We start from the raw sequence: 23,972 nt of genomic DNA, 5'->3' as shown, positions 1-23,972 counted from the left end.
TACAATTTCACCAAACAATGAAATAGCTTGTCTTTCTCTTGTTTCCTTTAAAGATCTTCCCCATGTGCTTTACAATCTTAGTTATTTTAGCATAAATGCTAAATCATATTCTTTTTTTCACTAGACATCAGCATGTCTTTGCATGCCACATAATACTAGAATACCTCATTTAAATAATTACTGTTGTTTCCTTTTGGTGATGACTGTAACTAACCATTTCAATGAACCACTTAATGCACTGTGGTTTTTAAAATTTTCTTCCAGGAATAAGTGCCCAGAAGTGGATCACTGGGTCAAAAGACGTGAATATGTTACAGATTCTGATCTCCTTTCCACAAGAGAGACGATCAGTTGGCAGTGCCCCCGCAGCGCCGGGGAACAAGCCCGCCTCACCTTCCTGCTTCAGAGGTGAGTACCCACTAGCCCTGCGTGGTCCGGCCGTGGCACTTGTGCGGCGGTTCTGAAGTGGCCCCGCGTTCCGCCGGCCCGTGTGCGCCCTTTGTGACGCGGCCGGGGGGCCCGGGCGGCGGGGCGGGCAGAGCCGGGCCATGGCCGAGGCGCAGGAGCTGCTACTGCAGCTGCAGAAGGACAACCGCGACGGGCGCCTGAGGAAGCAGGAGCTGGAGGAGCTGGTGCGCGGGCTCGAGGCGGAGAGCGAGAGCCTCACCGCGCGCCTGCAGGACCTGAGCGAGCGCGAGCGCAGGTGCACGGCTGCTCGGCCGCCTCCGGGCACCGGGAGGGAGCGGCCGGCTTCCGGGCGTGGCCCCAGGGGGCTTCTCGACTCCACCCAGTTCCAGGGCCGCGGGACCTCAGTTTTCCCTCTGCAGCCTGCAGCGGCGGCGGAGCCAGGCGGCGCGGGCCCTGTGCGGGGAGGCGCGGGAAGCGGCACGGGAGCGCGCGGAGCGGGTTCGCGGTCGGCTGGAGGCGGTGGAGCAGCGCAAGCGGGACCTGGTGGGGGAGGGGCCCTGGCTGTGGTGGGGCGGGGCCTGTAAAACGGGAGGGGCCTCTCGCAGGGCAGGGACTTGCCGAGTGGGCGGGCCACGAGGGGTGTGGCCTGGTGAGAGGGCGGGCCTTGGATTGGGCGGGGCCTGTCGAGGGGGCGGGGACCTCGGAGAGGCCCGGACCGCCCCCTCGATCCTGCCCGCAGGAGCAACAAAACCTGCAGCTGCAGGAGCAGTGGGAGGAGCTGTCAAGTCAGGTACAATCTCTTGCTTCCCCTGGGAAGCCCCGCCCCTTTCCCACCTCTACCTCCCAGGATCGGTCCCTCCCCCAGCCAAGGCCCCGCCCTCACAAGCGCCACCCCCAGCTCTTCTACTACGGAGGAGAACAGCTGAGTCAGCAGCGCGCAGAACAGCAGCTCGGGACCCAAATGGTGGCGTTGCAGGTGCTTGGGCGGGGCCCCGAGGGCCGGAGCAGTGGCGTGGGCAGGGCTTTGACAGACTGGGGGCGGGGCCTGGGCACGCGGGCGGGGCGTGGGCAGGGCCATGAACACCTTGACGCGGCGCCGGGGCGGGGTCCTGAGGGCTCGAGGTGGGTTGGGGCGCGGTGGGTGCAGTGAGTGCCGGGCTCCTGACATCACTGGATACTCCGGAAGAAACAACTGGAGCTGGTGGAGGCCAAGCACGCCATGCAGGCGGAGGCCCTGCGGCAGGTGCGGGCGGAGCCGAGGCCGGGTCTGGGCAGGTGCAGGAGGGTGGAGAGGGATGAGTCTAATCAGGGCTCCCCGCATCAGAGCGCACGGCGAATGGAGGAGGCCTGGGCCAGCTTCCAGGAGCAGAGCGGAGTCCTGCAGGTGCCGCCCCCGTCCGCTCTGAGAGCCGCTCACCTCAGACCCCACTGGGGCCTCCACCCATTTCCTCCCCGGAGCTGAGGCAGCCCGCCCCGGCCCCACCGAGGTCTTCCTCGGTGTGAGGCCTCACTCCCCCTCTTCCAGGAGCTGCAGGGGAAGGTGATGGAGGCGGCGGCTGCGCTGGACGCCTCACGGGGCGGCCTGGAGCAGTAAGGGGGTTAGGACTGCCGGGTGTGGTGGGGTGAATGTGGGGGCCGGACAGAGAGCCCATTCCGATGTCTGTCCGTGCAGGTGCGACTCACAGCCTCGCCGGGGGCAAGACTGCGCGGGGTCGCTTATGGAGGAGGTGGCCAAGGCGGACTGCGTGAGCGCGGGCCCAGGCGGGGGCGGGCTGGCTCCGGGATCTGCCCCGTGGGACCACCCACCACGCGGGCCACGCCCCCACAGTACCACGCCGCGCTGAGCCACGCACAGATGAAGCCCGCCCCTTCACGGGCCCAGATCCAACGGCGTCATGCCCCAGCCTCCGCGCTGGGTTGGACGCCGCTCCCTTTTCCCCGCAGGAGAACCGGCTGTTCGGCGGCGCGGGAGCGACAGGCATCAGGTGAGCCAGCGGCGGGCACGGGGCGCGGGCCTGGGGTCTGGGGCGCGTCCCGTGCCCCGTCACGTCCCGTCTGCCGGTGCGTCTTCGGTCCGCAGGCTGTGGGCGCTCGGCGCGCTGCAGACGCTGCTGCTGCTCCCGCTGGGCGTCCTGGCACTGCCGCTCCTCTACCTGGCGCTGGTGAACCCGTCCGCCCTCCGCCGCGGGCTCGCGCGCCCTGGCTCGGACGCCGCCCTGCGCCGCCTGCGCTACACGCTAGCCCCGCTGCTGGAGCTGCGCCCGCGCGGACTGCTGCCTGCCTAGCACATCACGCCGGCCGCGGCCGCCTGCACCCAGTCTCCCGCGTGTTTTTTGGGCGCAGGCGCGGGGAGATTTGTGGGGAGAAGGGGAAGAGGTTGTCGGGGGAGAGGTCGGGCTGGTGGAGGCGGGGAGACGCGGGGGTGGTAGTTGGGAGACGCCGGAGGGAAAGAGGGGAGGGGCGGCTGCGAGAGAGACTCGAGACGCCGGGGCGGGGGTGTGGTGTGTCTCGGGCCGAGTGGGCGACGCCCCCCGTCCAGCGGACCTTGGTCTCTAGAGGCTGCCGAACCCTCGTCTCCCGTAGCCCCGCCGCCCACTCGGAAGGGGGCCGAATCGCTACTAAACCTGGTCTCCCGCTGGCGAGGCGAGGCGAGCCGAGCCCGCGGCGCTGGCCGGCGGGTCCCCGCGAAAGTCCGCATGGTGGTTCTGGGTCTCGAGGCGCCTCTCGTTGTTCCCCGGTGCCGGGCCGCCGGCGTCCTCCCGTCGTCGTGCGCGCTCACCGCCTCGGTCTTCGCGGGCATCGTTGTCTTTCGGTGAAGTGTACCGCTTAAGGGAGATGGACCTAGTTTCACTTTGATGCAGACGGTGCTCTGCTTTCATTATTTACCTTTTTCGTGGTGAACTTGCTCTGGGTGAATCTGGTGCACAGATACATGGGGTTTTGCTCTGGCCTTTATGAAATAGTTTTCTTATTGATTTCTACGTGTTCTTTAGTCATTTTTGGGTTAACTTTATGGGCTTTGTATCAGTTTTATCACATTTAAGAATTGTGCGTTGTGTCCTAAGAAAATCCATTCTTGCCTGGAAGTCATAAAGATAGTCTCATACTCTAGATACTTTTCATTGGTGTAAACATTTAGTTTGTCTGGTCATTATAACATTTTGCTTATGGATTCATCCATAGATGGGCATTTGGGTTGTTTCCACTTTTTGGAATAATGCTGCAGTGAACATGGGTGTAGAAATATGAGTCCCTGCATTTACTTCTTTTGGGGTATATATATATCCATAAGTGGAAATGCTGGATTATATGATAATCCTGCTTATTTTTTAAAAGGAATTTCCATAAGGCGTCACCCAGCGTCTGGACATCCTCCACGACATTAGCTGTTTTCTGTCTTTTTTTCTTTCTTTTTTAATAATAGCCATCCTAATGAGTGTGATTTTTTTTTCACTTTCAAGTTTTACACATTGTATTCTCTAATTTTTCTAATTTATAATTACAAAGTCAATCCATAAAACAAGATATCTTCGGGAAGCCTAGCTTTTTTTCCGTGCCCTCGACCCTGTTGCCCCCATTCTCTTGGACAAACACTTGATTTTTTTTTTCAGGACTCTTTTTTTCCCTTAATAATTCAACTGTGTACAGTCACCCTCCCCTTTCCCGCCAGCACAGCGCCGCCGCACTCAGGCTTCTTGAGCGTCTTGCAACAACTCCTTCAGGCAGCGTTGAGGGGTGGTCGTGTCATACACCAGTCACCATAGTGATGGGGGTGGTCCCCTGCTACCTCTGCGTGGAGCCTTTTGCAAACGTCTTTTTGTATTTTGCCAGAGATCTTTGAGCTCCAAGCCTCAGAGTGGGACTGTGAGGCAAGGGTGACCACACGCATGATAGTGTGAGATCCCCCCTCATTTCTGGGTTTCCCTGTGGCATTCCCGCCCTCATGGGGCCCTCCCCCTCCCCAGAGCATTGCCTATGGTGTGTGTGGTCCGTCTGATGGGGAAAAAGGACATCAGGGTAGTTTTCATTTACATTTATGAGAAGTCGTTGGTACAGTGGTGAGCATAGCTGCCTTCCAGTTACATTTATGACCAAAGTTGAGAATATTTTTGGTATCTGAGGGCCAGGTGCATTTTCTTTGCTGTAGACTATTTGCTCCTCTTAAACATGTAGGCTCGCAGGGGCTCCTCAGTTTTTTCAAAGCTCTTTTCCAGGAGCCACTTGAGCTTTGAGATCTGTGGCGAGAGTAGTCCCGGGTGTGTCTCTCTGTTCCTGGTGCTCTTTTGCCGTCCACACGTTGGGCAACAACTCACTTTCCTATGTGGATCCTGGATTTGGGGGGGAAGTGTCCCCCATTTGTGGGTTACTAACGAGTCCCAGCCTCTGCTCTGCTGCGGACTCAGGGACTTAGCAGGGTTTGTACTGGGAGGATCTTTTGCATTTCTGTGGTCATTTTACATTTGGCTTGTCAATTGCCACAAAAAGCCTGGGATTTTGGTTGGGATCACACTGAATTTAAAGATCAGTTTGTAGAGAAACGTCTAGGACATGTCTCTCTCCGATGTTAATTTCTCTCAGTGTTGTGTGTTTCTAGTGCAGAGGTCTAGTGCGACTTTCAATTTATCCTTAGGGATTTTATGTTCTGAGCCTTATTACATGTGGTATAGGTTTTTTTTGTTTTATTTTCCAACTGTTCTGTGTGCATAGAAATATAACCCATTGCCTTACATTGACTGTGTAAACTGTGATATTGCTGAATTACTCCCTTATTAGCTCTTTTAACTTCTCTGTAGTTTCCTTGGGATTTTATACACAATCTTATCATCTGTGAAGCAGGGCAGTCTCTCTCCTTCCTCCCAGTCTGGGTATCCCTGGCCACACCCAGTACAATGCTGATTAGAAGTGGTGAGAATGGGCACCCTCATCTTGCTCGGGATCTTAGAGGGGACACCGTTGGTATTTCATCACGAAGATGTTAACTGTGAGTTTTTCTTAGAGATGTTTATCAGATCGAGGTGTCCTCTTATTTCTAGTTTGCTGACTTTTTTTTAAAATCATTATGGATGGGTGTTGGATTTTGTCCAGTGCTTTTTCTTCCCCCTGAAATGGCCTTTTGGTTTTCCTTCTCAAGTCTGTTCATGTGAAGGACACCAACTGCATCTTAAGTCAACCTTGCATTGCTGGGATGAGGCCCACTCGGTCACGATGTCCTTTTCGTACATCGAGCTCAGTTTGCTCATTTTTAGTTAAAGATTTCTGCATCTGTGTTCGTGAGAGGGATACTGCTCTATCGTTTCATTTTCTTGGAACATCCTTGTCTTAATATCAGGGCTTTGCTGCCCTCGTGAAAAATGAACTGGGAAGTGTGCTCGCTCCCCTCTTTTCTGTGTAATGTTGGCATTATTTCTTCCTTATACATTTATACCCATTTTGGCTTTATGATGAAAAAAATGACACCTTAGTAATTTTTTTTTTAGCACAGAAAGACGCAGGAGTGGTCAGTGTGCGCGGCTCAGTGAATTCTCGTAGAGTAAGAAGGGTGCCAGCGCCTCGGTTCCCCCCTCCTTCCCAGTGCCTCCCTCCTTCGAAACTGTCCTGGGTTCGAATACCAGCAAGTAAGTGTGCCTCTTCCTGGACTTCAGATGCCATTACACAGGGAGGACCTTTTGTGTCTGGCTCTCCAGCCAAGCATCAGAGGGGTCGACCTCATTGTCTGCTGTACTTGCTCCTTTATGTCCATTACTGCCTAGTTCTCTTCCGCATGAGCAACCACGATGATTGACCTCTCGTCCAGGGACATTTTGGTCATTTACAGGTTTTGTTTGTTAGGAGTAGTGACCTCAGGACATCCCTGTTCGTGTGTCCTGGGGCACGGATTTCGTACTTCTGCTGGGTACACGTGTGGGAGTGGAACTGCTGGGGATGAGATGCTCGGCCTTCCCGGACACTTGAGTTTCTGAAGTGGTTGGAGCAGCGGGCACACCAGCAGCAGCGTCAGAGTTCCGGGTGCTCCGCTTCCTCCCAACACTCGATGTCATCTGACTTTATATTTCAGGCACACATGTGGGTGGGTAGGTATCACACTGTGGTTTTAATTTGCATTTCCCTGATGACTAATGAAGTTGAACACCTTTTGTTATGTTTATTGGCTGTTTGGACAATCTCCTTTGTGAAATGTTTGTTCAGGTCTTTTGTTCATTTTTCTATTCGATTGTGTCTGATTTTTAGTAGTTCTTTGTGTATTCTGGATATAAGTCCTTTGAACAGATATATATCATTGCAAATATCCTCCCAGGTCTGTGGCATGCCTTTTCATATAGTTCAAGTTAATTTTTTCCCCTTTATAATTAGTGCCTTTTTTGGTTCTGCTCAAGAAGTCTTTGTGTATCCCGAGGTCATCAAGACATTCTCTTCTGTACTTTCTTTTAAAAGCTTTTAAAGTTTACCTTCAACAGTCCACCTGGAGTTGATTTTTATGTCTCGTGTGAGGCAGACCGTATGATTAAGTTATTTGTCTGTACTCAATACAATACCATTATTGCAAAGACCATCTTTCCCCGACTGCCCTGCAGCATCTGCGTGTATGTCAGTGTGTCCCCTGGATGTCACCTCCTCCACTGTCCCTTTGTCCTCCCCTGAGCCAACACATCACATTGTCTAAACTACTGTAGTTTAAGGACAAGTCTTGATACACAGGTTTGTGGGTCTTTTAAGATCCACATAGCTATATTTTGACCTTTGTGTTCCCATACAGATTTTAGACTTGCCAATTTCCACTCCAAAACTTTCTGGGATTTTGATTGGCGTTTGCAGTGAAACTACAGGTCAGTTTGGGGAGAGCAAACATCTGTATAATGTTGAGTCTTCCAGTCTGCGAATACTTTACTGTTTGTTTAGATGTTCTTTCTCTAAGCCTGTGCAGTTTTCAGTATTTCTTATGAATCTTTCATTAGATTTACGTCTGGTGTTTGATGCTGTGGGATGCAGTTGTAAATGGTACTGTTTCCATTTCGTTTTTTGGGTTACGAGATACATGTACACACATGCACGACTGACTTTTGTATATTAGCCTTTACCCTGGACCTCCACCACAGAGTACATTCATAGGTCACTTTGGATTTTCATGCACACAAGTGCCATTTCCCAGCTTTATTTCTCCTCCAGACTCTTAAGCTGTTTCCTTTCACAGCCTGACTGGCCGGGCCCTCCAGTGCCGAAAGCTGAACAGCAGCCATGACAGATACACCGCCTTGTCTGGGGGACAGCTGTCAGTGTCAGTGTCACCTCTGAGCATCAGACGCTCACGTCAGGGAGGTGCCTGCTCTCAGACCAGCTTCATTTCGGGAACCCTTGTCCCGAGCGTGGACCGCACTTCCCCAAAACCCCTCAGAGGTGCCAGGCTCTTGGGTTGGTCTTTTTGTCTCCTGTGTCACCGAAAGAGGAGCTGGTTTTTTTTTTTTTTGAGAGTTTAAACTTCATTTTGTTTTGAGTCTCTAAAGAGACCTCATTTTCTTGTCAGCTCATGGGTTTAGACTTTCTCCCCAGGAGAGTAAGTAGCATTTCCCACTTTTCAGGGTGTGTGATTTGCCACGTTGCCGGAACCTTGCATGTGGCATTTGACTGAGTTTCATTTTAGAGCCAATTTGACAAGCTTCCTGTCCAAGTCTCCGAAATCAGTTCTGCTGGGTGTGAATCATTTGTACTGTTCTATGCCGTGTCTGTCCTGCACGCCTTCCGCTCCTCCCCTTCCACCTGTCGGCTCTTTCTCCTGGAAGCTACGCAGTGTTGCGGTTTCCTTTCTACTTGACCACCCCACCCCCGCAAATGACCTAGAGCGTTTGACTTGGACCAGCCCCTAGGGCCTTTCCGCCTGAATTCTGCCAGGTTCTGCTTCATAAATGTGCAATCACGTGATGACAGTGACTCTTTTCTTTTCATCTCAGGTCTCTTATTTAAATAAAAGTGCATCTCTCTCTCTCTCTTTTTTTTTTTTAAAGGAACACATTTATTTATTTGGTGGGAGGAGAGCTAGATTTATTTATTTTAAAGAGGCAGTACTGGGGCTTGAACCCAGGACCCTGTCCACGCCCAGCTCACGCTCTAACCACGGAGCTCCACCTCCCCACAAGTGCATCTCTGTGCTCGGCGTACAGCTCAGTCTCACTGCTCACCCACGCGTGTGATCCCCGCCTGGTGTGCGGTGACTGTAGTTATGATTTGCATTTCTCTGATAATTAGTGATACTGAGCATTTTTTCACGTGCCTACTGGCCACCTGTATGTCTTGTTTGGAGACGTGTCGGTTTAGGTGTTCTGCCCGCTTTTTGGTTGGGTTTTTGTTACTGAGCTGTTGCCACGCTCTGGAAGTGAGGCCCTCGCAGGCGCAGGGGTGCAGATACCGTCTCCTGTTCCACAGGCCATCTTTTCATTTTGCCCACGGTGTCCTTTCTGGTGCAGAAGCTTCTTTATGTTTATACACGCTGCACTTGCGGAAGCTGAGTGTGTCTGTCGCCGACTCTGGAGCCCCACCAGGTGCCTGGAGCGTCTCACTCACCTTCCTCTCCTTCACACTTGGCTCTTGGTTCAGACCTTCACTGACTCGCTTCCTCCTCACCTGCGTCACACCTGCTGTTGACCCGACTCCGGGTGCCTCACTGCTAGATGTTCTGTGTCATCGCGTCTTTAGCTCTGGGTCCTTGGCTGGTGGCGGTGGGTGGGAACCTGGAGCCGACTTGGAGGAGAGGAGACGGGCGGACGGAGCCTGAGCATGTTCAGGGAAGACGCACGTACTCTGGGCCCCTTGGGCCAGGCCGAGTCGTCCTGGCCCCGACCCACTGCCCGCAGCCTGTCCAGGAATCACCCCTTGGCTGGATGTGCATTGAGGAGTCGACACAAAACGCAGCAGGTTTTTTGTTTTTATTTCATTCACGTTGGTTGAATCTTAAGTTGAATATAATTTTTGTTTTTTATACACAAGAAAATACTTCATGTACCTTTGAAATGAAACCGGCAGGGAATGTGTCCAGTGCAAAAATCATCACATCCAAGCAGAGCCTGGCCCTGATTGTCGTCCCGGCCACGCGTGGGCGACACCGGGGGAGGCGGCGGGCCACCAGGCTCTGCGGGGCATGGTCCCGCGTGTCCCAGGCTGGGAGGCCAGCTGCGCGTGGCGCCCGGTCTGGGGGCTCAGTAGGGGATGTCGTTCTGATAGTACTGGATCATGTCGTAGGTGCGGCTCCTGGGAGGCGGGGAGGGAACAGGGCTGTAAGGGGCAGGGGCCGGCCTGTGGCCCCTCACTCCTGGGCCTTGGGTGTCTCCCCGCTGCCCTCCCTGGGGGCCAAGGGCAGAATCACAGACCTTTGTCCACCCTGCCAGCCCTCCTCTCTCGGGGACGCTCCCTCACCCATGGCTGCCCTGTCTCCTGCTCGCTCAGTGGGCCCCACAGGTGGGCGGTCTTCCCCCTTGGTCCTGGGGCCCCTCTGTAGGACCCCCTACCCCCTAGTCACTGTGCCCCTCCACCCTGCCACACGCCTGCCTCCCTTCACCAGCAGAACCATCCGGGGAGGCTGGCCTCTTGAGCCCTCCTAGCAGGGCCAGTGCCGGTCCCCAGGGTGCAGGCCGGGAGCCGCTGCACCTCCCAGGGCCTTGACTCCCATGAGGGCGGCCTCCCTTGCCCACCTGCTAGAATCACATCTCCCCAGTTTTTCATCCTTGAAAACTCCAGGTCCCCCTCGGCACTCAGAACGGGGGCTGTCCTGCTGTCCTCCCTGCAGCAGCTGAAGCGGGCAGGGGACCCTGGGCCTCCCAGCTCAGCAGGGAGGGCACTGTTCCTGGACTCAGGCCTCAGCCCCCTCTAGGCCAGCACCCTGCGGCTCTGTGGGACTCCCTTCAGGGCACTTAGTCCAAGTACTCGCGGGGCAGCAGCACCCTGTCACCCAGCCCAGGTGTGGCCCTGGTGAAAGCAGGTAACGGGAACGGAGGACGGGGCGGGTGACTTGCCTGTTGCTGAGGAAGCAGCTCTGAATGACCTTCAAGATGAAGTTCGCAGCCTCTCGCTCCGTCATGTTGGGGCTGAACCTGTGCCTGGCGGGGAAGGGCCATGTCAGGACCCCCTCACCCCCTCCACCCAGGGGTCCCTCCAGGCTGCCCTTTCTGAGGGACGTGGTCTGGCCTGTGGGCTGCACTCTGCAGGAATTTGTTCAGCTGAGGGTCAGGCCCTGGGAGGGCGCCCTCTGGGCTCAGTGTTGTGAGGGCCAGGCTTGGCTGCTGGTGGGAATGCTGTGCCCAGCTGGCCTAGAGGGCTCCAGCCCCTTCTCAGCTCCCCCAGGCCGAGTGGCCCAGACACAGACACTGCTTCCCTGAGAAACGTGGGGCTCTAGGGTAGGGCTGCAGCCGTGGTGCAGAAGCCCAGGCACCTCACAAGTAGGAGGCCTGGTGACAGCACCTCACCCAGGCCCGTCTGTGCCAGGCCCCAAGGACAGCCCCCAGTCACCGTTACCAGTGCTTGAGAGACTGGCGTCTCGAGGGGACAGCTGCCCCCAAGTGGCCTGCGGGCTGGCCCAGTACTTACTTCAAGAGCTTGATTGTCTGGCCGCGAAAGCAGGGCAGGCCCGTGTCCAACATGAGGGTGACCAGAGAGACGACAGCGTCCATGTAGGGCCTGGGGAGGGGAGAGGCTGCCTGAGCAGGTGGTCCTGCCTGCCGTCCGTGCAGCGTGTGCTTACATGTGGCTCTGGGAACCTTTGGATTTCGGCGCAGACCCCCTGCACAGGCTGTGTGGTCCAGCCTTCGGCCCCAGCTGAGGTGACCCACTACTTGCAGGGAACCATGTGGGCACCTCGCGGGCTCCAGCAAACTCCAGTTGAGTCCAGGTGCCATGTGACATCCTTAGGCTGGGACTGGAGGCCCTGGCGTGCAGCCTGGGGCTGCAGGGGCTCAGGCTGGGGCAAGGGGCCAGGTGGGTGCCCAGAGAGGCCTGAGGTATTGGCAGGCAAGGCCTAGCCTGGCACATGCACAGGCACAGAGATGCGGCAGGAAGGCGAGCCCTCGGGTGGCCTCCCATGTCCTCGTCCCCCAAGGGCCTGGCGTGACCCCCAAGGGTTCTGAGGGGCAGGTGGGCGGGCCTTGCTGGAAGAGTGGACGGACGGCTCACCGCACAGCCAGGTAGCCACGGACACACATCTCCATGAACCACTTGAAGGGCGTGGCCTCCATCTTGCCCCCCATGATCATCACCATCTCATCTGTCAGTTTGATGTCTGGCTCCCAGCCCAGGTTGCCGCCTGGCGAGCTCTCAAACATGAAGCCGAAGTCTGCAAAACCCCAAAGGGCCACCGTGCGGGGGTCAGCTGGCAGTGCAGCAGGAGGAGAAAGCAGGGGCCCCGGGGGAGGACAGAGGGAGAGGAGGGGGCTGGATGGGAGCAGCGACGGGGAGAGGACAGGGGACTCTGGGGGGAGGGCAGGGCGGACCGATGTGGATGATGTGGCCCTGCTTGTCCAGCATGATGTTGCCATTGTGCCGGTCCTTGATCTGCAGCAGGAAGAGCAGGAGGCTGTAGGCGGCCATGCTCCGGATGAAGTTGTAGCGCGCCTGTGGGGGGAGAGGGCGGGTGCTCAGGGCGCCCCAGGCCTGCACCCCCGTCAGCAAGCTGGACCTCGATAGTGGAGTGATAAGTGGGTGCACCTGGGGGTGCAGGGGCCCCTCCCACCCTCGCAAATTAGCTGGGGGTCCCCCAGGTCTACGGGGCTGCCCACCTGCTGGAAGGCCAGGGTGGACTCGTCCCCGTACTGGCGCGTGAAGTAGTCGTACATGCCGAAGTCGGTCTGGCGGCCCAGCTGGTCCCGGGACGTGCAGTCGGGGATGCACTCAATCACTCCACACTAGGGAGGAAGGGCCGAGGCCAGTCTGTGGGCGGACTGCCTGGCTGGGGGCCGAGGAGCAGCGCCTGGGCTCCTGCTGGGGGGACTTACCCCGGGGGCAGTGGCCACCACCCGGTACGGGAAGACAAAGAGGTCTAGGCCGACCAGCTGGAAGATGTTTTTGAAGAGGTCGATGATCTGCAGGGCCAGCATGTCCTGGGAACCAAGGAGACGCTGGGGGTGGTGGTCAGCCGGCTCACCCAGCCCCCACAGCCCTGACCACCGAGTAGGGAGGAAGGGGGAGGCCCCAGTGAGCAGGAGGCTGCAGGGCCCACAAGAGAGGCCTTTGAAGGTTTGCCAGAAAGCCCTGATTTACTCTGAGGCACCTGAACCAAATGGGATCAAAGATTCCTGTTTCTGCATGAGATTCAAGTGAGAAGTGCGCCCGGAGCCTCGTAGAGAGATGGGCAGCCCCCCCAGCTTGCCCCCCTCAGTGAGCCCCTACCCCTGTCCCCCTACCTGTCGGCAGTCGTCGCCCACTTTGAAGATGGCCGCCTGCCAGGAGATCTGGCCGTCGGCCTCCTGCGCGTGGCCCTCATCTTCGGAGTCTGGGCGGCACCGCAGACCTGCAGGGAGAGGCTGCCCGTTAGCTTTGGGGGTGGTGAGGGGGCCGGGGACGAGCCCTGCTCATTTGCCTGAAGGGGGCCCAGGGACCTTTAGGGATCGTCTCTGCAAAGCCCCAACGAGGCCAGTGAGGGCTCAGCAAATGCTTGGGTCAGTGGGTGGAGCCGCAGGGCCACGGTCTCTTCCTGAGGACAGTCAGGGACAGAGCCCCTTCTCACTGGAGCGAGGACCCAGGTGTGCCTGGGCACTGTTGGGGGGCAACGGCGTGTCTGCACCCTGGGATGCCCAGGAGGACCGGGGCAACACCCCCTGGACTGCTGCCCTCCCCAGTCACGCCCACCCAAACTGCACAAGATGACCACAACCAAAGCCACGCTGGGGCGGGTGGGCCCTGCTGCAGTGACCAGCCCTTATCGGAGAACCGGAATTCAGATGCAGGCAGAGGCTAGGGTGATAACAGCCACGAGCTGAGGAACCAAGCACCGCCCGCCACACAGAGGCTGGAAGGACCCTGACCCCATGCGCTTGGAGGGGGTGGCCCTGCTGACACCTGGGCCTCTGTGACTGGGCAGGAGTCTGCTGCTGCTGCAGAAGCTATGCAGCCTGCAGTCACTGGCACTGTGGCCGAGCAAACCAGTTTTCCCCTGGGGCCTCCAGCACTGCACACGGGCCTGCCACCCGCAAAGGATCAGACTGAGTGAGTGGAGGTCATCATCCTCGCCGGGGAGCTGCTGACATCCTGGACATGCTAGGGGGCAACACCACACCCCAGATGGGCCCACTGACCCTCCTTCTCAAGTTCGCTGACTCCGCATCGCTTCACCTTGAACTTGGCCAGATATGGGGCTTTGGCAGCACTGGAAGACAGCAAAGAGAAGGTGGCGCGGGGGACACGGAATGGGAGCCCAAGTGACAGGCTCCAGGGGGCCTCACCTCTGCATGGGCGTCCCGGACTTATAGTCGATGTCCAGCACGATGGCCTCGGGGTTGCTGGGCAGGTAGCAGCCTGTGAGGGACAGAGGGGACATGTAGGGGCCCAAGTGTGGCAAGGGTCCACCCTCACACAGGCCTTCCCTGCAGACGGGGCTGCGCTGGGGCCTCAGGGGATCTGTCCTCTTTAGAGAAACAGCAGTAGGCGGGAGGACCCAGAGTGACCACTGGCTGGGGGTGGTTCTGGACACAGGTGCACAGGCCCTGGCTGCCCCCGCACCCCGGGCCCGAGCCGCACTCACCAGGCTGCACCTTGACCTCAGACAGAGCTGATAGGCACGCCCTCTTCCTCTCATCGCCTTTAGGGTAGGGCCTGAGAAACGGGACAGGATGCTGGCCTCCAGGCTTCTGTGGGTCGGCCAGGCCCTCCTGTCCGACAGACCCCTGTCCTCGTGGGTAGCTGGCCGCCTGGCCTGGAGGCGCTCCCTGGCTCATGATGTCAAGTGCCCCAGACCTTGCACGCCCGGATGAGGAGTGGTGACATGGAATTGTCTCTCCCCTGTGATGGACGCCACCCCCTACCCTCCCTCTGCTGCTGTATCACCACTCTGCTTGGACATGACGGAGCCCCGTGGTGACCAAGGTGCGAGAGGCCTGAATACTGGGGACAATGCAGGGGACCAGGCTCCTGGAGGAGGGTGACCCAGGGCCAAGGCGTCCAAGAACAGTGTCAGCTCCACATGGGTGGGGGGCAGGAGGTGACTCAGTGGAGGGACCGTGGGGGCTGCAGAAGAGGCGGGTTTTCCTCACACCACTGGGACCCTGGGAACCTGGAGGGCAGAGTGGCCTCAGGCTGGGACCAGACCGGTGAGGAGCTTGGATGTGGTGCGTCTGTCTGCTCTCAGGAGCCCTGGGTCCTGCTGGCCCTCAGAAGCAGCCACGGCAGGGTCTGGGCCCCGGTCTGTAAAGCTCCCCAGCCAGTTCCCATGAGTCAGGATGGGGGAAATGCCACGTACTTGATGATGGCCGACACGTTGGTGATCTTGTTAAAGAAATCGAATTCCCGCTGGTAGAAGTCCTTGGCGGGGCCGGACAGGGAGCCTGTGATCTCCTCCACCAGCTGCTCCAGAAGGTCGCCAATGTCAGCTGCAGAGAAACGGAGGCTGATCCCCGGTCCAGGGCCCCTGCTGACCCAGCCTTCCCCGGGGTGGCTGCTGGCACCCCCAGGGGCCCCGCCCCGAGCTCATCCGCCTTCCTCACTGTGCTGATGCCTGTCACCCGAGTCCCGGACGCTCTTGGCTCTGCTCTCAGTGAGGACAAAAGTCGGTGCTGCTGAAGCATGTCCTTGAAGCTTACTAACACCACCGGCGTTTTTTCACTGCTCTGAGTGAAGCACCGGGAACGCCCCTGGTGTGCCCTGCCCCCTGCCAGGGGAGCAGCACCTCCCCTAGAAGAACGACCAGGGGGGCACCAACCTCACACTTGGCACACAGCATGTGCTCTCTTGAAAATGAACTAAATCAATCTGCCACTTCAGGAAACAACCGCACAATCTTGGAACACTTGACAGACTGCCCGACAGTTTCCCAACACCTAGAAGCATTTCTGTCGGGGACACTTCCAGGGCTCTGCAGACATGACCTTAAAGTCTGGGTCGTGAGCCATGTGGACACAGGATGGGCACAGCCCCTTCCCTGCATGTTGGGGTGCTAGGGTCCTGGCAGGTGCCCGCAGGGAGCACCCGGCACCACCAGAGTGCCTCTCCCTCCTCCAGCTACACATCTGCGAGGCCCAGTCTCCTGTGGTCACCGCAGCCACATTGTGTTCCGGCTGATGGACCGCAGGAGAGAGGGAGGCCCCTGTCGTCTCCTGCAGATGCTCATGGGCCTGCCAAACCAGAAGGCCGTCATGCCACCTCTCTTGCTAATTTCTTTAAAAGTTAAATTTTTATTAAAAAAAAGTGTATTATTGATGTTTACGTGTAATGGGTTTATGTTTTTAAACGTATTTTTTTTTAAGAGGAGGGACTAGAGATTGAGGGCTAAGCATGCCCTCTACCACTGAGCTACATCCTCCTCTCCCTCAAATGTCTCAGTTTTAATTGCTAACATTCATGGGCCCAGACAGACAAAATGCACAGAAACCCAAGCTCTTTGAGGGTCTCCGTGCTTTTTAAGGGCATGAGGGGTCCTGGGCCGTCTTGTCCCAACGCGGACGGCAGGGTCAGGCAAGGGGTGACTGGCCAGGAGCTGCTGGACGGAGCCGCAGGGGCACGGGGCCAGACAAGGTGTCTGCAGGGCTGCCCTGCACCCGTTACGCAAGGCGGAGGGACCACGGGCAACCTGGGACGGGGTTAAAGGTGGGGGACCACGGAGGGAGAGTGCTCACCGTCTTTCTGGTGTCCCTCTTCATCCACGTAGATGTTGGTCTTCATGTTCCAGATGAACTGGTGTGCCAGGAGCTGCGACTGTGACGCTGCCCACAGGATGTACTCCCGCACGTAGCCCATCTGCAGGTGGGCAAGGTCATGGCTGGCCCAGCCCCGGCCACGCTCTGCCAGGTGGGGTCACTGACTGCTGCAGGCACTGACTCCTGGCGCTCAGGGGCCCAGCGGCTTCTGGCCGTGGGGTCTGTGTTAACGCAGGCATCTGCCAACTCTGCTTCCTCAGTCCTCTCCCCTAACCCTAACTGATTTCTGCTGTTGTCAAGCCTCAGGAGGGGCAGGTGGGCCCCGGATGCTCGTCTGTGAGCTGCTGTGAGAGACACTGCAGAGTGAGGGGGTGGCTTCCAGAAAACCCCACTTCCCTGCTGGGGGCACAGCTCCAGCCCCTGAGGACCTCTTTGCTGCCACTCCTGACTTCTTGAACTCCCATGTCCCAGGTTAAAAAGGCAGCTGTCCTTTCTGGAAGACTCCTGCGGGGGTAGCCTCTCCCTCCCCTCAGTGGTTTGTGGGCCCACTTGGTAGAGCAGCCCTTGGACAGAGGCCCTCAACCTGGGTGGGTGGGCTTCCCATACTCGTCAAGCTTCAAATAACCCAGTTCTAACCCAGCAAATAGATCTAAAGATGAACCACGAACATTCAGCCTGCAGTGCAGAGCCTCCAGGCTAGGGAACACATGGAGGCTCAGCCAGGACACAGGGTGGCCCCGCCCCTCCCACCTCTCCTGCCTCCCAAGCACAGCTTACCTTGTCGTAGCGGAGGGCCTGCACAATCTGGGGGATGTAGAACAGGATGGCATCCTGCAGGGAGGAGGGGGAGCGGCTGTGACTCCAGGAGAGGCAAGAACAGCTCTATGGACGGAGGTCTCGGGACCCACCCCATCGGAATGGCCCTGCTGTCACTCTGCCCATGGGGGACTGAGAAGTGGGGAAAAGCCCCAGGATGGCCAGGAAAACAGCTAACAGACTGGAGCACAGGATTGGTGGGAAAAGTGGGAGGGGCGGGCTCCCTCACGCCCACCAGGAGCAGGGGGCCCGGGTGCTCACTGCCGGGCTTGCGGAGTCAGGGTGGAGGGTACTGCAGACTGCTTGTGAGACCAGCCCAACCCAGACCTCAGGATGTCCTAGAACCTATGGCTGCTACATGGGGTCCCTGGGCCATGTGCCCACACCCCCCACTGAACCAAACTCAAGTAAACTCCCCTTCTAAACCCAGACCCCTAGCTGAAGCTAAACACGTCTGAATCAGAACTAAGTCCACCTTCCCTGACTCCCTGAAGACATGGGGGTGAAGGGGTGCTCTGAGAGGGACTGAGTTCTGCGTGGGGAGCAGCCCCCAGGCCCACCCGGCAGGCAGCTCACCGGCGGGAAGGAGCGCAGGACCTTGACCCCGTACTGCGCGGTCAGCGGGTGCGGCGGGTACATGCTGGAGAAGTAGGACAGGCCGGTGGGCGGGTCGGCGGGCGCCCAGCACAGCACGTGGCTGAGCTCAGGTGCATCGGCGTCGATGGTGTGCCAGGTGACCAGGAACTGGGAGGAAGCGGGACAGGCTGGGGCGGGCGGTCCCCGGCCCCCCTGCCTCGTAGGATGGCCCCAAGGAGGGATGACGAGAAAGCCCTCGTGATGGCTTCTGACACATCACGTACAACAGTGTGACTTCAAGAGCTGAGAGGTACGTTCAGCGCTTTTCTATAGTGAACGGAGTCAACGTTCAAGTGAGGAGCGGATGGCCTGGGAAACTGGGGCTCATGGAAGCACTGGGGTTGGCAGCTTCAGCCGCCTTCCAGGCGTCCCCAAAGGCATTCTGTGCCTGAGCGCCCAGGGCCAGGCCCGCGCACCACCTGCCATGTTACCTTGATGGCTTCGGGGACATCACTGACAGCTCCAGGGTCCAAGCGGACCAGGCGGGTCACCTCGTTGCCAATGGCCTCTGTGTTCTTGAACCTGCAGGCACAGACACGGCTCGCCCACTGCCTCCACGGAAGACAGGGCACCAGGGAAGCCCTGAACTGAGAGATGCAGATCAGTACCAGGTGACACTCTAGCTATGGACACGGGTCACCCGAACATGAGAGTTTACTGTGCTCAGCTATAACAAAGCCACAACTCCCTGGAACTCCTCCTCGGCCTTGCCCCCAAAGCGCCACACCACAGCGTGGCAGCCTGTGGGCCAGAGGCACCTCAGCAGGAGGGAGGGTGGGTGCGAGCTGTCACGTGTTACTGTCCAGGCTAAGACCAGGTAGGTGCTGGGTAACCCCTGGCAGGCCGCGGTCCTGTCCAGGGGACAGACTTAGGACTACGTAGGCAGAGTGGGCTCACAGGGAAGAAGGGCCACCCTGGACGCATTCACACGGGGTGGACACAGTCTCTCTGGTGGGATTTAGCACAGGGGCCCCTCAGCAACCATCAGTCTGAGTTCTGTCCCTGCAAGAGCTGCCACAGGAGAGCTCATGGAACACTCCGCTGCCTGCCGCCCCCTCGAAGGAGCCCCCTGCTTAAAGACGACAACCAGGAACTAACTCAAAGCTTCCCCAGGCCTGCCTCCTGGAGGGATGGCCTCCTGGGTTGTCCTTTCCTCAACGAGTAAGATGGAGGCCCCGAGTGTGCCCTGACATTACCTCCTCGGGCTCCGGGATGCTGGGCCCCTGGCCGATGGCCCCCCCACTGCACAGAAGGACTGGGCAAAGGTCCAGAGTTAAAAGATGGCTGCCTTGATCATCCTTGGGGGTGTCACGTCACCCTCTTCCCACCCCAGGCACCTGCACCGGACCCTGGCCAGGCCCTCATCAGGCAGGCGTGCCCGGGGCCCACCTGGCTGGGAGTTGCACAGCCAGGTAAGGGGAGATGCTCCAGGCAAGGTTCACGTTGTCTTTCCATTGCTTCTCGCTCAGGCTGATGTACTTGGACCTCCAGTTGGCCACACTGTTCTCTCCGGCCTGGTCCAGCTCTAGCTCTGGGGCCGACAGTGGGTTGTACCACGTGATGAGGCGCTCGATCTCGGTGGCCTGGCGAGGCGAGACAAACGCCAATGGCCTCTGGTGGCCCGTGAGCTGCCCCGCCCCGCCCTCCTGGTGCACGTGGCCGGCGGGCTCACCAGCAGAGACAGCAGCAGGGTCCGGCGCTTCATGTAGTACTTGTGCAGCTGGGAGCCCCGGTTGGTCTTCTTGGACATGCCTGGGTGGGAGGGCACAGTGTCGCCCTTGGAGCCCTTCCAGAACCCAGAGGATGCCGTCTGCCCGCCTCGGCCTGACGTCCGCGACCGGACCCAAGGGGCCCAGCAGCAAACTGCCACCAACCTGACTTCTTGGAGATGGTGGACATGCCGCTGGACAGCGGGTAGGTGTTGATCCAGCCCTGCGTGGCCTGCTGGCGAGAGCCGACCGCTATGTCCAGGTTGCTCCGGGTGTCCTGGTTATCTGCAGGCAGACACGGTGTTCTGGAATGAGGCTCCTGGACTCTGACTCAGGCAAGGCAGCCATGGGGGAGCAGGGCCACTGAGATGGCTGGTGACGGCTTCCAGGGACAAGCCAGGTGTCTTGCAAGTTCCTCATGAACCGTTCCAGATGGAAGCTTTCTAAGGTTCCTTACAGTCTGCCGAGCCCCGCAGCAGAGCAAGACTGAGGCACTGCCCTGAACCGTGGCACTGCCGGCCCCAGATGTCCTCCAACTTGGCGCTCACTTGGGGCCCACGGGGGCCGGAGTAAGGGCTGCCCGGTTCCAAGTGGAGCCAGGAGGCTGACTCAGGAAGTCACTGTGTCTGCTTCTTTCCTTTCCTGGGGGTCAGGCTGTCTGCTGGTGGTCTGCCTGCAGAGACCCCACTTGGCACCTCTAACTTGGATGCCTGACCAGTTCTGTGCTTGGAGAAACGAGAATGTGGCTTCCTTCAGGAGGACTGTGGCCTGCTCACTGACCCTGTCCACCCTTCAGTCTCGGGGATGCAGCTCACACGTCACTACCTCTAGAAAACTGTCCCTCATTCCCTACCCCTGCAGGCAAGCCAAAGGATGCTCTCGTGACCCTCCACGTTGGAATCACCAGCGGACTAGACTGGCCCCCACCTGGTGACAGTGGACCATGCCTTACTCCTGCCGGCACTTGGGCCTCCACCTGGTGCCAGCTGTCGGGCATACAGGGGGTGCCTGTGCCATGAGCTGGTGCTGGGGAAGTCACGCCGGGGGCATCTGCTCGGAGTCCCATGCACATTTGTGCTCCTCAGTGGGGCCAGAGGAGAGGCAACCAGCCAGGCACGGGCCTCTGGCTAAGCCGGGAACTCAGTAGGGCCCTCCCGGCTCCTTTAGGGCGCCCTGCCTCGCCCCACCACCTGAGGACAGCGCTCACCTGGGGGAACGAGCTGACTAGCGGTCAGGTACTTCTTGTCCGAGAACATGGCAGTCCAGAACTTAATCATTATGCTGATGTCTTCACGCAGCCTCTTCTCTCCCTGGGTAGGGAACTTCGGGGGACAACTGCAGACAACCAGAGGACAAGAGGTGTGTGCCCGGGGCCAGGCACGGCAGAAAGCCATGGGAGGTGGCACGTGGGGTCCCCTAATACAGGAGGGGTAGTCAGCAACCCCTGTCTCAGTGACCTGCCCAGGAAAGGGGGAGTTTCTGGGCCCTCTGGTGACCCCTCATCCACAGCTCTCAGCTGCCCCTGCTTGGCGGCAGGGATGCGGGGTCCCCTGTGCCGCCTCCGGTCTGTTCTCTGGAGTCAGCTGAGCCATGGGGAAACGTGACCGGTCTCATGGGGGCGCCGGGCTGCGGGGGGCCAGGCACCTGAAGTAGTCGAAGGCGGTGGAGTAGACCTTTTCCCGGAGCACGTTGCGGGTGGTGGCATTGGGGAGCACGTCCGCATGCAGGAGGGACAGCCCGAGGGTCAGCAGCCTGCGAGGGAGGCCAGGTGAGTCTGGGGGCCGGGCTCTCCCAGCGCTCAGGGCCCGTGTCTGCATGGCAGACTCTCCTGCCAGGGCGGGGGCATCAGCCGGGTGACCACTGCTCAGACTGTTGTACCCGATGTCTTAGGAAAAGGTTTAAACCTTCACTTTTGTGGGGGAAAATGACGCGTGTGTGAACGTGCCTTGGCCGCAAGCTTCAGTCTCACAAACTACCTGTAAACCACTCCCTGGGGTGCAGTCACCTACTGGTGCTACAAAGGTAGACATTTAATTCACGCTCAAAGGAAGACAATTTACCTGGTTTCTGCAAGATAGAGCTACTCTACAGCCTGCAGACGTGTTGGTCTGGGGTCTGAGAGGCCCCCTGCTCGTTCCCATGGCAACCTCACCTGGCCGTGGCCATCCAGTGCCCACCCTCTTCCACTAACCCGTTCCCATTACATTTTGTAAAAGTATAGCTCTGTGACAGGCTGCAAATTAGGGCAGAGAACGTGCACTCCTCTGTGGTTTGAGAAGCATGGCCAGCCGGCTCCCAGCAGGCTGCAGGAACAAGGTCCAGAGCTCAGGCAGGGGCGCAGGCAGGGGGAGCGGCACCCCTCCCAACAGGGGCCCCTTGCCCTCCTTCCCTCCGACCCTCCAGATACCTGCAGACCCCTCCCCACACCAGGCCGGCCCCTCCCTACTGTGTCCACAGTGCCTCTGACCAGGGCACCCGATCTCAGGACCCTGGGTCACACGTCCCCTGGAGGCTGAGTGCCCTCTCCTGTGCAGCCGGTGTCGTGCACAGGGCGTGACACTGTTGGACGTTTTCTGTCTGCGTCTTGGAGGGTAACGTGCCCCGGCCCCTGGCCTGAGCTGTCATACCGGGCTCTGCCACACGGCCGTCTGCTTTCCACTCTCCACTGTGTCACCAGAGTCCTGCTGCTGCCACCCACCCCCAACCGATGTAGAAAGGCTGCCCACCAGCCAGCCGGCCAGTCCCTGAGGTCCCAGAGCGAAGCGCCTCCCTGCAGTGCCCCTGTGCTGACAGGTCAGCACTTGGCCCCCATCCCCAGTCCCAGGAGGTCATCACGTGCAGACCTCATCGCCGGGGGCCCTGCATGTACTGGGGGCTCAGTCTCCAGTGAAGGAATAACCAACCATGGGAAACCCTGGGGGAGTGGGCCCACGGTGCCAGCAGCTCAGACCCCACCCCCGAGAGTCCCTTACTTGAATCGGGGCCCGATGGCGGCCACGTGCCGGTTCATGCTCCCTGCGGAGCCCCCGATGCTCAGCGACATGGAGCGCTGCAACAGGCTGGAGAAGATCTCCACCTGGTCGGAGCTGCAGTACTTGGCAATCTCGAACCGCTGCACCAGGAACTGAGCAGGAGGGGCGCGCTGTGGTGGGCTGAGATACCGTGGGGCCAGCCGCCCGCCCCCGAGTCAGCGGGGCCTGCCCCTGAGGGGCTCCAGCCCACAGGAGGGCGGGTGGGAAGGGGAGGAGGCTGGCAGAGCCTGAGAGAAGTGGACCCCCCCAGCCCGGGAAGGCAGTCTTAAACCCAGACCCAGGCTGAGCGTGTGGAGCACGGGGAGGGGCACATACGTCGATCCAGATGTAGTGCGGGGTCACTTCAGGAGCACAGGGTTTGGGCTGACTCGCTTCAGACGCTGCCAGGGGGTCTGCTTCCTTTATCTCCGCAGAAAACAGGCCGAACTTCTGCTCCACCGTCATCTGCCAGGCCCCAGCCATCTCCCGCAGAAACTGCAAGGTCAGGAGGGTGAGCACCCACTAGCAGTGGGGTGGGGCAGGGCGGGGGGCACTGCGTGTTCGCTGTAGAAGGGCCCTGTGCTCTAGAGCGCGATCTGGAGGACCCAGGGAAGCACAAGAAGGAAAAGATCACCCAAGGTCTTCTGATGAGCCCGCTTCCCAGGCTTTTTTTTTTTTTTTTTTTTAACACCAAAAAGCCCACTCTGGAACCAGGGCCAGGCCGCATTCCGTGTCCCTCAGACCACCTGTGACAGCACACCTGGCTGAGCCTGCCTGATGGTCCTGGAAGCTCCTCTGCTCCCAGAGAGGAGGTCACCTGCCCAGGGCCTCTGGGCTGGTGGGGGCAGCACCGGACCCTGGCTCCGGGACCCAGTGCCTCTTCTCCACCCAACATGGACTTCATGACCCCAGCAGCCTGGCTGAGGGCTTCGCAGGGGACCAACTTCGCTGGCCTGACAACACTGGCAGCTCCTTCAAGGGTATCCAGACCGCCTGCGGGGAGGTGACCACAGAGCTTTCCCCATCACAGGTACCCTGGCCCAGCTCCCTGATGGCGGGGGAGCTACGGCGCTCAGCAGTGCCACGAGGAAGACAGCAGGGGAGCCCTGAGGAAGAGAGTGGGGCAGGTGGTGCCCTCTGCCCGCCTTCCTGCCTGGAGACAGAGGCCACCGGGGGGCCCTGAAGGGAGGACAGTTCATGCTCAGAGGAGGTCAAGGCCCTGCAGCCACACGTGTCACGTGTGGAGGGCAAGGGACAACCCGCAGAGGTTGCTCACCCGCCCTTCCTCCCATGACCTGGTCGCCACCTCGACCCCAGACTGCCCTCCGGCTCCAGGCACGAGTGTGAATGAGGCCCCCCACACAACCCCGTCCACGGCGGTGAGAAGCCACCCACAGAGTGGACGCTGCTGTCTGCCAGGGCGAGCAGCCGTAGGGACTGGGAAGAGTGAGTGTGCTGTGCAGCAATTTGGAAGGGGTGGGCGCTGGAGGGCCCCTATCAGACCTGTGTTTTCTGGACTCCCTCCACGTGTGGGGAAGGTGGAGGGGCCAGGAGAGGGGAGACGGGAGGCT

The 23,972-nt window shown here is 59.0% G+C and overlaps 2 protein-coding genes across 3 annotated transcripts in view; one reads left to right on the top strand and one right to left on the bottom strand.

Moving 5' to 3' along the window:
* Window positions 1-460: 460 nt before the first annotated feature.
* Window positions 461-9,162, top strand: TMEM191C (transmembrane protein 191C). 2 transcript variants are annotated; one of them, XM_064481002.1, is made up of 10 exons: window positions 461-703; window positions 828-951; window positions 1,148-1,198; window positions 1,307-1,384; window positions 1,595-1,651; window positions 1,733-1,792; window positions 1,934-1,998; window positions 2,081-2,153; window positions 2,353-2,393; window positions 2,489-2,772. In XM_064481002.1, exons 1-10 carry the CDS (start codon window positions 549-551, stop codon window positions 2,691-2,693), a joined length of 909 nt encoding a protein of 302 aa, XP_064337072.1. In that variant the 5' UTR covers window positions 461-548; the 3' UTR covers window positions 2,694-2,772. The 2 variants fall into 2 exon arrangements, with proteins under 2 accessions (XP_064337072.1, XP_064337071.1); XM_064481001.1 differs by lacking the exons at window positions 461-703; window positions 1,595-1,651; window positions 1,733-1,792; window positions 1,934-1,998 and having other exon boundaries at window positions 862-1,384; window positions 2,489-9,162.
* Window positions 9,163-9,308: 146 nt separating this feature from the next.
* Window positions 9,309-23,972, bottom strand: part of PI4KA (phosphatidylinositol 4-kinase alpha) — a 74,832-nt gene continuing 60,168 nt past the window's right edge. The window contains exons 33-55 of the mRNA XM_031443173.2: window positions 22,738-22,896; window positions 22,363-22,514; window positions 21,035-21,142; window positions 20,598-20,725; window positions 19,556-19,675; window positions 19,354-19,433; window positions 19,071-19,264; window positions 18,113-18,203; window positions 17,622-17,789; window positions 17,007-17,060; window positions 16,209-16,329; window positions 14,837-14,966; window positions 14,123-14,193; window positions 13,824-13,896; window positions 13,677-13,747; window positions 12,786-12,892; window positions 12,378-12,482; window positions 12,162-12,287; window positions 11,877-11,997; window positions 11,560-11,719; window positions 10,978-11,067; window positions 10,407-10,490; window positions 9,309-9,645 (exon numbers count right to left, since the gene is read on the bottom strand). Of these exons, the coding sequence (XP_031299033.2) occupies window positions 9,594-9,645; window positions 10,407-10,490; window positions 10,978-11,067; window positions 11,560-11,719; window positions 11,877-11,997; window positions 12,162-12,287; window positions 12,378-12,482; window positions 12,786-12,892; window positions 13,677-13,747; window positions 13,824-13,896; window positions 14,123-14,193; window positions 14,837-14,966; window positions 16,209-16,329; window positions 17,007-17,060; window positions 17,622-17,789; window positions 18,113-18,203; window positions 19,071-19,264; window positions 19,354-19,433; window positions 19,556-19,675; window positions 20,598-20,725; window positions 21,035-21,142; window positions 22,363-22,514; window positions 22,738-22,896 (2,565 nt within the window). The 3' untranslated portion in view covers window positions 9,309-9,593. The remainder of the gene's footprint in view (window positions 9,646-10,406; window positions 10,491-10,977; window positions 11,068-11,559; window positions 11,720-11,876; window positions 11,998-12,161; window positions 12,288-12,377; window positions 12,483-12,785; window positions 12,893-13,676; window positions 13,748-13,823; window positions 13,897-14,122; window positions 14,194-14,836; window positions 14,967-16,208; window positions 16,330-17,006; window positions 17,061-17,621; window positions 17,790-18,112; window positions 18,204-19,070; window positions 19,265-19,353; window positions 19,434-19,555; window positions 19,676-20,597; window positions 20,726-21,034; window positions 21,143-22,362; window positions 22,515-22,737; window positions 22,897-23,972) is intronic.

The sequence above is a fragment of the Camelus dromedarius genome, chromosome 31 (assembly GCF_036321535.1).
Source record: "Camelus dromedarius isolate mCamDro1 chromosome 31, mCamDro1.pat, whole genome shotgun sequence".
Classification (NCBI taxonomy): Eukaryota; Metazoa; Chordata; class Mammalia; order Artiodactyla; family Camelidae; genus Camelus; species Camelus dromedarius.
The sequence above is the reverse complement of the archived record's forward strand: the minus strand, read 5'-3'. Positions and strand labels throughout refer to the sequence as shown.

What these genes read in the sequence shown, in the direction of transcription:
- TMEM191C (XM_064481002.1), top strand. Translation starts at nt 549, where the DNA reads ATGGCCGAGGCGCAGGAGCTGCTACTGCAGCTGCAGAAGGACAACCGC. An exon ending in AGCAGCGCAAGCGGGACCTG is followed by an intron (nt 952 to 1,147) that starts GTGGGGGAGGGG and finishes TCCTGCCCGCAG; the next exon opens with GAGCAACAAAACCTGCAGCT. An exon ending in CCCAAATGGTGGCGTTGCAG is followed by an intron (nt 1,385 to 1,594) that starts GTGCTTGGGCGG and finishes ATACTCCGGAAG; the next exon opens with AAACAACTGGAGCTGGTGGA.